At 48.0% G+C, this 12,495-nt stretch overlaps 1 protein-coding gene across 1 annotated transcript in view; it reads left to right on the top strand.

The window, feature by feature from the left end:
- The window catches only part of ITGAL (integrin subunit alpha L), a 41,718-nt gene that overhangs the window by 11,650 nt on the left and 17,573 nt on the right, over positions 1-12,495 (top strand). The window contains exons 10-17 of the mRNA XM_049788130.1: positions 2,500-2,570; positions 2,648-2,780; positions 4,177-4,328; positions 4,564-4,701; positions 5,192-5,389; positions 5,495-5,625; positions 9,603-9,763; positions 9,864-10,015. Coding sequence (XP_049644087.1) covers positions 2,500-2,570; positions 2,648-2,780; positions 4,177-4,328; positions 4,564-4,701; positions 5,192-5,389; positions 5,495-5,625; positions 9,603-9,763; positions 9,864-10,015 — 1,136 coding nt within the window. The remainder of the gene's footprint in view (positions 1-2,499; positions 2,571-2,647; positions 2,781-4,176; positions 4,329-4,563; positions 4,702-5,191; positions 5,390-5,494; positions 5,626-9,602; positions 9,764-9,863; positions 10,016-12,495) is intronic.

Raw genomic sequence — 12,495 nt, 5'->3', positions numbered from 1 at the left:
AAACCAAAAAAAAAAAAAAAAAAAAAAAAAAAAAAAAAAAAAAAGATGGAAAAGAGTCATACAGCCAGGAGAAGAATGTAGTCAAAGAATATTTAAGTTAGGGGCTGAAAAGATAGCACAGTGGTAAAGCATTTGCCTTACATGTGGCTGACCTGGGACAGACTCGAGTTTGATCCCTGGTGTTCCATATGGTCCCCTGAACCTGTCAGGAGCAATTTCTGAGTGCAGAGCCAGGAGTAACCCTGAGAGCCGCTAAGTGTGGCCCAAATACAAACAAAAAAAAATATTTTGAGAGGCAAAGACCCAGAGGTGGAACAGAGCTTAGCAAGCTGAAAGAATTAGAGAGGTCATAGTGACAAAGGACAGAGAAGTTTGGAGAAGGTGGGAATTTTCCAGGACTTCTGAAGAGTTTGGGTTTTACTCTAAAGAACAGTAGAAACTGAACATTGAAGAGGGGGCCACTGAAACAATGAAGAAGAGTGGTGGGAGCGTGGTGTTGTGATGCATGAAACCCTACCATTAACAGTATCATGGATCCTAATACTGTCTAAAATTAAGGTTTAGGGGCCGAAGTGGTAGCACGGTGGTAGGACATTTGTCTTGCATGCAGCTGACTCAGGATAGACTTGGTCTGATTCCCAGCATCCCACCTGGTCCCCAGAGTCAGGAGCATTTTCTGAGTGCAAACCCAGGAGTAACCCCTGAGCGCTGCCAGGTGTGAACCCCCCCCCAATTTTTTTTAAAAGGACAATAGGAACTAGTGAGGTTTTTAAGAAAAGGAAGGTGTGGGGCCGGAGAGATAGCATGGAGGTAAGGCGTTTGCCTTGCATGCAGAAGGATAGTGGTTCAAATCCCGGCATCCATATGGTCCCCGAGCCTGCCAGGAGTGATTTCTGAGAGTAGAGCCAGGAGTAACCCCTGAGAACTACTGGCTGTAACCCCCCCCCAAAAAAAAAAACAAAAAAAAAGAAGAAAGAAAAAGAAAAAGGGGGGCAAAAAAGAGAAATAAAATGAAAAAGAAGGGGCCGGAGAGATAGCATGGAGGTAAGGCATTTGCCTTTCATGCAGAAAGTCACTGATTCAAATCTCGGCATCCCTTATGGTCCCCCTGAGCCTGCCAGGAGTGATTTCTGAGCGTGGAACCAGGAGTAATCCCTGTGCGCTGCCAGGTGTGATCCAAAAACCAAAAATAAAAAAGAAGGGAAGTGGGGCCGGGCGGTGGCGCTCGAGGTAAGGTGCCTGCCTTACCTGCGCTAGCCTAGGAGACGGACCGCGGTTCGATCCCCCGGCGTCCCATATGGTCCCCCAAGCCAGGAGCGACTTCTGAGCGCATAGCCAGGAGTAACCCCTGAGCGTCACCGGGTGTGGCCCAAAAACCAAAAAAAAAAAAAAAAAAAAAAAAAAAAAAAAAAAAAAAAAAAAAGAAGGGAAGTGTTTAATTAATTAGTTAATTAATTGCTTTTGGGTTTGGGCCACACCCAGGGACACTCAGGAGTTAATCTCTGACTGCACTCAGAAATTGCTCCTGGCAGGCTCTGGGGACCATATGGAATTTCCAGGTCAGCCACATGCAAGGCAAATGCCCTATCCACTGTGCAATTGCTCCAGCCCCTATTATTTTTTTAAAGCTCACTCTGACTCACTGTGAAAAAATGGCAAAAAGAGAGGAAGAATTAAGTCCACTGGGCTGAATCAATAAGCCCCAAAACCTGTCATGCAGGGGATGAGGGTGGGTGGCAATAAGGACACTTCAGAAGTGAGGACGTTGTGTCTTGAAGTTGGAACTTTCACAATTTGGTAATGTGTAAGAAATAGAGAGGGGACTGGAAGAGTTAGGTTCGAGTCCTGGGCTTATTTATTTAATTATTTATTTTTGTCTTGGGGCCACACCTGGCAGCACTCAGGGTTAGTCCTGGCTCTACACTCAGAAATCGCTCCAGGCAGGCTCAGATGACCATATGGGATGCTGGGGATTGAACCTGGATCTGTCCTGGGTTGGCCACTTGCAAGGCAAATGCCTTACCGCTGTGCTATCACTCCAGCCCTATTTTATGTTATATTGTTTTTTGGTCTTGGGATATACTCAACTATGCTTAGGAGTTACTCCTGGCTCTGCACTCAGGAATCACTTCTGGTAGTGCTTGGGATGCTGGGGGTTGAACCCAGGTCTGTGTGCAAGACAAATGACCTCTCTGCTGTACTTTTGCTCCAACTCCCATCCTGGGCTCTTCGTCTGACTGATGCCATTGGCTGAAGATGGGGAGCCTGAGTGGAGAGAGAAGACAAGAGCTGCATCTTTGACATGGTGGAGTAACAGCGCTTATGGAGTTTTACCTGAAGCTGAGCTCTCAGTCATTTCCTACTCAGTGGAACTCTGAAATTTACCCGCTGTCTGCCTTGACCGATAGCAGATGTGCTGTGCTTCTTTCTCGGTTCTTTCACGAACATCTGTTTTGGTTTCTCACTGACTCCCGACTCACTCTCAACCTTGTTGTTCAGGCACAAAACAGGACCTGACATCCTTCGATATGGAGCTGTCTTCCAGTGGGATCAGCGCAGATCTCAGCAGAGTGAGTGCTGAGCTGGAGCATTGGGCTGGGGGAGGTTCGGGGGTGGCAGATTACTCCCTTTCTCCTTCCTTGAGCAGGGCCATGGTGTCGTGGGGGCAGTGGGAGCCAAGGATTGGGCTGGAGGTTTTCTAGAACTGAATGCCAACCTGGAGGATGATACATTTGTGGGGAATGAACCACTGACACCGGAAGAGAAAGAAGGGTATTTGGGTGAGTGCTTCTCTTTTCAGCTGGGCGCTTCCAACTGGAGGGTACCAAGTCCTGAAGACTGATTTTCAGAATACTAATGAGCCTGGGAGATGATACAAATGACTGGAGGGCCATGCTTTGTGAGTGGGAGCCCCAGCACCCCAACAACACAGGTCCTCTGAGCACTGCCGGGAATGATCCTCAGACATGAATCAGGATCTGTCCCAAAGTAAACAACAAAAAAGTTAAAATAATAATGAAAAAATAATAAAAGCAGCTTCAGTGGTAAGTCAGGCCTTCCATATGTGAGGCCTGAATTCTATCTCTAGCACTTCAAAACACACACAAACAGTCATATACATGACAATTATATTAGCTGACTATAATTAATATATAATTTAAACTGGCTCTAATATTCTTAATTTTCCCCTTAGTAGTCCCTTCATGTGTGCCTATCATGATTTTTTACTTTCTGTACTTTCTGATACTTTGCCATCTTGAGGCTTTGTTAATGCTGGGAAGAAGAGCTTTTCCCAGTACACTGGTCCTGCAGACAGTAAGCAGCAGCGTGCCCACCCAGAGTTCATGTCCCAAACACCTCTTTTTTTTTTTTTTTTGGTTTTGGGGCCACACCCAGTGATGCTTAGGAGTTTCTCCTGGCTATGCATTCAAAAATCACTTCTGGCTAGAGGGACCATATGGAACTCCAGGGATCGAGCCAGGTCCATCCTGATGCAAGGCAAACTCCCTATCGCTGTGCTATCGCTCTGGCCGCCCAACCACCTGTTTAGTGGTGTTCACACTCAGGCCAATACTCACCGGATCTTCATCAAGCAGGTCCAGGGAATGAACACCCAAGACCACCCTGGAGTCCAGGATGCACACTGGAGCCAGAGAGATAGCACAGGCTAGGGCATTTACCTTGCACACAGCTAATTCAGGACGGACAGTGGTTCGAATCCCGGCATCCCTTATGATCCCCCGTGCCTGCCAGGAGTGATTTCTGAGTGCAGAGCCAGGAGTAACCCTTGTGCACTGCCAGGTTTGACCTCAAAACAAAACAAAACAAAACAAAAAGAAATCCAGGGTGGCCACATGCAAAACTCACCCTACCAGCTAGTACTATCTCTCTAGCCCCTATTTTACTGCTTTTCAAAAGCCTGTCATTTCCTTCCCTGGCCCTCAGATGAGTTAACCTTGAGAGGATGTTCAGGTTTCCCTGAGCTACAATTTCTTAGATGTTGGTGCCATTTGAGGAGCAACCTTGGAAACAGACCAACTGGGTGCTTCCAGAGCATGTGACTCTGTTCAGGCCTTCCTTCAAACTTCATTCCTGCTTTCAGGTTTTCCATCTTCCCAACCTTCCCTCTCCTGGTTATTTCTGTGTTTCTCACTCTCTCATGCTCTCTCTCCTCAGGTTACACAGTCACCTGGCTGCATGTCCAAGGGTACACATCAATGCTAGCAGCCGGAGCTCCCCGATACCAGCATGTGGGGCGGGTGCTGTTGTTCAATAAGACAAAGGACACAAACAGTTGGAGCCAGATCCAGAAAATAGATGGGGACCAGGTGAGCTTGGAGGCGCCTCTGCAGACCAGGGCTGGGGGGATGCTAGGAGCATCCTGGGCTCCTTTCATGCCTCAGCAGGTCCTGTAGGTGAGGGTGAGTTCTCTCACTGCCACTGACCACTTTCAAAAATAGAAACTCAGCTCATCTTCTTCAGGCTGAATGGGAGCTTTTTTTGGGGCGGTTGTGGGCAGTTCGGGGGCTGCTCACAGGCCCCTTAGATTTTCCTCTCCCTCAGGTGGGCTCTTATTTTGGTGGTGAGCTGTGTGCCATCGACATGAACCAAGATGGGGACACAGAGACACTGCTGATTGGCGCACCCCTGTTTTATGGGGAACAGAAAGGAGGCCGAGTGTTTGTGTACCAGAAAAAAAAGGTGGGGACCAGCACTTTGAACGGGGGAGGGGGCGGCGCAGGAGAACAGATCCCAAGGCTCAAGAAGGTCCTAGTCATTCTGGGAGACTTCTCTACCCCGCATGTGCTAACCAGTCTTTGTCTTTGGAAGTGTGCATGTGGGTACACCTGGCAGACTTGACTTTTGGGGCTATGCACCTGTCAGAAGTCTGGTGCCAAGGATCAAGTCTGGGATTTCTGCAGCAAAGCTTATGCTCTAGCCATTTGAGTGATTCTGGGTACCTAATCAGACTTTTTAAGCAAAAAACACTGTACAGTACCCAGGGGCTGCGGAACATTCTAGAACCACAAGGTTACAGATAACAAGAAGTGGCACTGGGGCTTGAACCCTGTGGTTCTGTGCAAGATCCCTGCTGCCACTTCTGTGGTGGCATTATAGGTCATTTGTCCCCATCATTGTTATCACCTGCTGCATGAGGGGGAATCTGTCATGTCACCTTCCTTCTTCCCAGATGGACTTCCAGGTAGTCTCGGAGTTATTTGGGGACCCTGGCTACCCGCTAGGGCGATTTGGAGCAGCCATTACTGCCCTGAATGACATCAATGGGGACGGGCTCCTGGATGTGGCTGTGGGAGCCCCATTGGAGGGGTGGGGAGCCATGTATATCTTCAATGGGCGGCCTGGAGGCCTGAGCCCGCAGCCAAGTCAGGTAAGTGCCCGCCTGCCAGCCAAAGCTATCTTTGGGCACTAGGGAGGACCCTCCCCTGCCTGTATGACCTCCCCCAGCTCAGAAGGGTTTTTCTCTTGGTCTCAGCGGATTGAAGGAATTCAGGTGTTCCCAACAATTCGCTGGTTTGGACGCTCCATCCACGGAGTGAAGGACCTCGGAGGCGATGGGCTGGTGGACGTAGCTGTGGGAGCAGAGGGGCAGGTGATCGTGCTGAGGTAAGAGGAGTCTCCCAGCTCACAGGCGGCTGTGCTAGGCCTTTCAACAGTTCGGGTGTGCCGGATGTGTGCTGAACGGTGTTGGGCATCTGTTTACTCACTTCCTCCTACCCTCTGGAGATCTGTTCTCCTGTCTAGACACATTTCTTTTACTGCAGATGGATATGGCTGAGGGTTGAATCAGGGTCTGCCTGCTGCTAAAGCAGCAATGTGCAGGTTAAGAGGCCTGGGAGACAGCACAGTGGTCAGGATCATGTGCTTTGTGTGCATGGTACCCGGGTTTGAATCCCATCTCCACATCACCACCCTGAGCTCTGCTGGGTGTAGCCCTCAAGGTCTCTGACACCAGGACCCAAGAAGCCCTTTATCCCTGGTGAGCTGTCTGGCCCAGTTGGTAGAGAATTGCCAAGAGAGGGGTCAGAGCAATAGCACAACAAATAGGGTGGTTTTTTTTTTTTTTTGGTTTTTGGGGCAACACCCAGCGATGCTCAGGGGTTACTCCTGGCTGTCTGCTCAGAAATAGCTCCTGGCAGGCACAGGGGACCATATGGGACACCGGGATTAGAACCAACCACCTTGGGGCTGGGCGGTGGCGCAAAGAGGTAAGGTGCCTGCCTTGCCTGCGCTAGCCTTGGACGGACCGCGGTTCGATCCCCCGGTGTCCCATATGGTCCCCCAAGCCAGGAGTGACTTCTGAGCGCATAGCCAGGAGTAACCCCTGAGCGTTACCGGGTGTGGCCCAAAAAACCAAAAAAAAAAAAGAACCAACCACCTTAGGTCCTGGATCAGCTGCTTGCAAGGCAAACACTGCTGTGCTATCTCTCCGGGCCCAACAAATAGGGTGTTTGCCTTGCATATGGCCGACTTAGGTTCTTTCTCCAGCATCCCATATGGTTTTCCGAGTCTACCAAGAGTGATTTCTGAGTGCAGAGTCAGGAATAACTCCTGAGCACCGCCGGGTGAGGCCCCAAAACAAAACAAATAACAAACAAACAAAAATCAAAGAAAGAATTGCCAAGAGAGTCCCTGAGCCCCTGGAGCAAATTTAGCCCCCTAAGAGAACATAAGGGGATGAACAGAGAATCCAGCATGTTCTGTCCCCAATTTCACAAATGGTCTCCCAAGCCCATAAGAAGTCATCCCTGGGCCCGGAGAGATAGCACAGCGGCGCTTGCCTTGCAAGCAGCCGATTCAGGACCAAAGGTGGTTGGTTCGAATCCTGGTGTCCCATATGGTCCCCCGTGCCTGCCAGGAGCTATTTCTGAGCAGACAGCCAGGAGTAACCCCAGAGCATTGCCTGGTGTGGCCCAAAAACCAAAAAAAAAAAAAAAAAAGAAAGAAGAAGTCATCCCTGATGGGGGCCGGAGAGAGGGACCCCATATGGTCTCCTGAGTCTTCCAGGAGTGATTTCTGAGTGTAGAGCCAGGAATAACCCCTGAGCGCTGCTGGGTGTGACCCAAAAGCCAAAAAAAAAAAAAAAAAAAAAGGCATCCCTGAGCACAGCCCTAAGCACCTCTAGGTATGGCTCAAACAGTCTAAACAAATAAATATATAAATAAATAAATAACACTTGCTCCAAGGATCTAAATTACTGCCTTTTATTTCAAGTCATCTCATCCCCTTAACTCAGCTTCCAGCATCTGTCTCTTTATCTCTGTAACATTGCTAATATTTTCTGTCTTACCCTGTTCTGGCAGCATCAGCTAACATCATATAGTGAATCATTGTCTGTTAAGGACCAGCTATGACTTTAATATTAAACCAGCATTTGTACAAAATCTATGTGGGGGGCCGGTGAGGTGGTGCTAGAGGTAAGGTGTCTGCCTTGCAAGCGCTAGCCAAGGACGGATCGTGGTTCGATCCCCCCAGTGTCCTATATGGTCCCCCAAGCCAGGGGCAATTTCTGAGCGCTTAGCCAGGAGTAACCTCTGAGCATCAAACGGGTGTGATCCAAAAAAAAAAAAAAAAACAGGGGCCGGGCGGTGGCGCTGGAGGTAAGGTGCCTGCCTTGCCTGCGCTAGCCTAGGACGGACCGCGGTTCGATCCCCCGGCGTCCCATATGGTCCCCCAAGAAGCCAGGAGCAACTTCTGAGCGCATAGCCAGGAGTAACCCCTGAGCGTCACAGGGTGTGGCCCAAAAACCAAAAAAAAAACAAAAAACAAAAAAAAAAAAACAAAAAAAAAATCTATGTGGAAGAAAATATAAAATATGGGGTCGGGCGGTGGCGCTAAAGGTAAGGTGCCTGCCTTGCCTTGCCTTAGCCTTGGACGGACCGCGGTTCGATCCCCCGGTGTCCCATATGGTCCCCCAAGCCAGGAGCAACTTCTGAGCACATAGCCAGGAGTAACCCCTGAGCGTTACCGGGTGTGGCCCAAAAAACCAAAAAAAAAAATATATATATATATATAAAATATAAAAAATAATGAATCAATAATTAGAGCAATCCCTAAGTAATGAACTGGGAGTACCCCTCAAAGACTGTTTGGCTGTGGCCCCAGACTAAACAAATATGATGAATGTCCAGAGTAGGGCATTAGTGAGAGAAGGTTCTCTGAGGAAGAAATAATTGAGGTGGAACTAGGAAGAGAAGAAAGCCAGGTCTGCAGAATTTGGTGGTAGAGCTTTCTATGGAGAACTGGAGGATGAGCCAAGGCCTATACGCAGTTAAATTCCAGACACAACTGGAAGACAGTGAAAGAGGAGAGTGCAATGGAAGCCAAGAGTGGAGTAGGCAGGATGATCTGGGGGAGTCAACTCAGTATTATATTATGAATATCATGTGGTGTCACTGAAGTGTAAGAAGTTCTTTTTTTTTTTCCTTCAAAACTTTATTTATTAGGGGCTGAAGATTCAGCATGGAGGTAGGGCGTTTGCCTTGCATGCAGAAGGATGATGTTTCGAATCCCGGCATACCATTTGATCTCTCCCAGCCTGCCAAGAGTGATTTCTTTTTTTTTGTTTGTTTTGTTTTTTCGGGCCACACCCATTTGATGCTCAGGGGTTACTCCTGGCTAAGTGCTCAGAAATTGCCCCTGGCTTGGGGGGACCATATGGGACGCCAGGGGATCGAACCGCAGTCCTTCCTTGGCTAGCGCTTGCAAGGCAGTCACCTTACCTCTAGCACCACCTTGCCGGCCCCCAAAAGTGATTTCTGAGTGTAGAGCCAGGAGTAACCCCTGAGCACTGCCGGGTGTGACCCAAGACAAACAAAAAACAACTTTATTTATTGATTGACAGATTAGTTTTTGGGCCACACCCAGCGGTGCTCAGGGCCTACTCCTGGCTCTGCACTCAAAAATCACTCCTAGCAGGCTCAGGGGACCATATGGGATGTTGGGAATCGAACCAGGTCCCTCCCGGGTTGGCTGCATGCAAAGGCAAGTGCCCTACCGCTATGCTATCTCTTCGCTCCTTTTTTTAAACTTTATTTATAGATTGGTTGATTGATGTAAGAAGATCTTTTTAAAATCTTATTCCAAGGCCCAGAGCAAGAGTACAGCAGGTAGGGCACTTGCCTTGCATGTGGCCAACCTGGGTTCAATCCCTAACATCCCATATGGCTTCGCGAACACTGTCAGGAGTGATTCCTGAGTGCAGAGCCAGGTATGAGCCTTGAGCACTGCTGGGAGTGGGCCCAAACCCAAGATAATAAAACTTAAATCTTACTCTAGATAGAAACTTTTATCAGAAGTTACTAGAATGTGAAGCTAGAGAAATAGTACAATGGGCAAGGTGCTTATCTCGAAGACCCAGGTTCCATCTCCAGCATCCCATATGGTTTCCTGAGCATTTCCAGGAGTGATTCCTATAGAGCCAGGAATAAACCCTGAGCATTTCTGAGTGTGGCCCTCCAAAAAAAAAAAAAAACACACAACAAAATAAGATACTAGAATGAGCCAGGGTCTCAGTTGTTCTTGGTAGGTAGGAAGCAGTGGGTGGGTCTGTAGGGCTGGCATCACCCTTCTCTGTCCTCCAGCTCCCGGCCTGTGGTAGATGTCATCACACTGATGTCCTTCTCGCCGGCTGAGATCCCAGTGCATGAGGTGGAGTGCGCTCACCCTCCCAGCATCAAGAAGAAGGAAGGCGTCAACCTCACAGTCTGCTTCCAGGTTAAGCTTGTCACCCTGCAGTTCAAAGGTCAGTGTGGTTCCCCTGTTCCCCAGAGCAGCTGCATCCCAAATGTAGGCCTTTGACTCCAGGATCTATCATCATTCAACTGGCCTTCTCATTTGCCCAGGGCCCCTGGATGTCAACCTCACATACACGCTGCAGCTAGATGGCCATCGGACCTGGAGCCGAGGCCAGTTTCCAGGGGAAAAACACAAACTAAGTGGCATCACAGCCATCACCCCGGACCAGTCCTGCCTCAAATTTTGGTTCCACTTCCCGGTAAGAGGAAAAGGGAGCTGCTGGGGAAGTGACTGGCAGAGGAGCAGGCTGCATGCAAGGAACATGGACACCATCCCACCAGGTCTGCTTCCTGCAGCCTCTGAGTGGGCAACCCCAGTTCTTCAGTGGCCATGATCAGAAATGCAGCACAGGGGCCGGAGAGATAGCATGGAAGTGGCGCATTTGCCTTGCATGCAGAAGGTCGGTGTTTCAAATCCCAGCATCCCATATGGTTCTCTGAGCCTGCAAGGAGCGATTTCTGAGCATGGAGCCAGGAGTAACCCCTGAGTGCTGCTGGGTGTGACCCAAAAACCAAAAAAGAAAAAAAAAAAGAGAAAGAAATGCAGCACATTTGCATGAGACATTTTAACAGGATTATTATCACGGAATACTTATATTTCTCTGCTCTTTTACACTTCATATATTTCTGTTGTTATCTAGTATTTTTTAATTTGGGTTTAGGAAGTCACACTCAACAGTGTACAGGGGCTACTCCTGGCTCAGTGCTCAGAGCCACCTCCTCACACTGCTTGGAGTACCTTACAGTGCCGGGGACTGCTCCTGGCAGGCACGGGGGACCATATGGGACACCGGGATTCAAACAGATGACCTCCTGCATGAAAGGCAAACGCCTTACCTTTATGCTATCTCTCTGACCCATGCCAGGAGCTATTTCTGAGCAGATAGCCAGGAGTAACGCCTGAGCACCGCCGGGTGTGGCCCAAAAACCAACAACGACAAAAAAAGTATTCATAGCATTAAATATTAAGAGCATATAAGCTTTGGAATAATATTAAGATTATATAGTGTTAAGAGTTGGGCCGGAGAGATAGCATGGAGGTAAGGCATTTGCCTTTCATGCAGAAGGTCATCAGTTCAAATCCCGGTGTCCCATATGGTCCCCCATGCTTGCCAGGAGCAATTTCTGAGCATGGAGCCAGGAATAACCCCTGAGCACTGCCGGGTGTGACCCAAAAACAAAAACAAAAAAAAGAGTACATAGTGGGACCAGAAAGATAGCATGAAGGTAGGGTGTTTGCCTTGCATACAGAAGAATGGTGGTTCGAATACTGGCATTCCATATGGACCCCTGAGCCCACCAGGAGCGATTTCTGAGCATGGAGCCAGGAGTAACCCCTGAGTGCTGCTGGGTGTGATCCAAAAACCAAAAACCAAAAAAAAAAAAAAAAAAAAGAATATATAAGTGTTAAGAGTATATAAATTTTGGAAAAAGTTTTATGTTTTATTTATTTAAAAAATGTTTGGGGGCTCCACATCTGATAGTGCTCAGGGCTGACTCCTGGCTCTGTGCTCAGGATATTATTCCTGACAATGATTGGGATCTATATGGGGTGCTGGGAATTGAATCTGGGTCAGCTACATGTAAAGCAAACATCCTGTCTCCTGTACTATTGTTCTGACCCTATAGATTTTATTATGGGATATTTCAAACAGAATCGAAAGAAAAGATTCAATAACTTCCTAATACCCACCAGATTGTGTACTTTTTGTTTTTTATTTTTTATTTTGGTGGGGGGACCGCACCTAGTGGTGCTTAGGGATTATTCCTGGCTCTGTGCTCAGGGGTCATTCCTGGCAGTGCTTGGGGATCATATGAGATGCCGGGAATTGAACCCAGGTTGGCTATATGCAAGGCAAACATCTTACCTACTGGGCTAACACTCGGCTCTCCCATTAGCCTGTGCTAAGTGATCTGCTCCCATTTTTTTTTCTAATTTTTATTATCATGATTTATCAAGTTGTTCATAAGACAGTTGCTTCAGACATTAAATATTCAAACACCAATTCCATGACCAGTGTGATCTTCCTTTTACTGATGCCCCTAATCTCCCACTCACCACCATAGCCTGCCTCCATGCAGACATGAATAAATTACTTCATATTATTTATTATAACTCAAAGACAAATGAAATTATCAAAACTTTGGTCATCACAGGTCTGTTCAATATGATTGTTATGTCTCTCCATGGTGTTACTAAAGTCAGTGTGTAAGGCTTTACGGGGCTGTGTTTGGCGCTAGTTGATTCTTCTGTGTTAATGTTTAGGCACACTGAGCTTGGTAGATTACAATCTAACTTTCTCATCAAATTTCCTATGATATGACTGGGGCAACACTACTATAAAATATTGAGGTGTCAAACAGCCACATGTGGCCAGGTGCTCCAGGATATATAGAACTGAAACAAATTTGATGGTGTGAAAGTTTGACAAGGTCAAGTCTTGGAGCAGGGCTGTTTCTGTCAGAGGGTACAGGGTATGGCATTGGGCTGCTGTAGTTTCTGTAGAAAGGTGATCTGCAGGGCCGGAGCAGTAGTGCAAATGGTAGGTAGGGTGTTTGCCTTGTACATACTAACCTAGGATGGACTATGGTTGGATCCCCCGGCGTCCCATATGATCCCCCAAGCCAAGAGCGATTTCTGAGCGCATAGCCAGGAGTAACTCCTGAGCATCATCGGGTG

This window comes from Suncus etruscus, chromosome 15 (assembly GCF_024139225.1).
Source record: "Suncus etruscus isolate mSunEtr1 chromosome 15, mSunEtr1.pri.cur, whole genome shotgun sequence".
NCBI lineage: Eukaryota > Metazoa > Chordata > Mammalia > Eulipotyphla > Soricidae > Suncus > Suncus etruscus.
The sequence above is the reverse complement of the archived record's forward strand: the minus strand, read 5'-3'. Positions and strand labels throughout refer to the sequence as shown.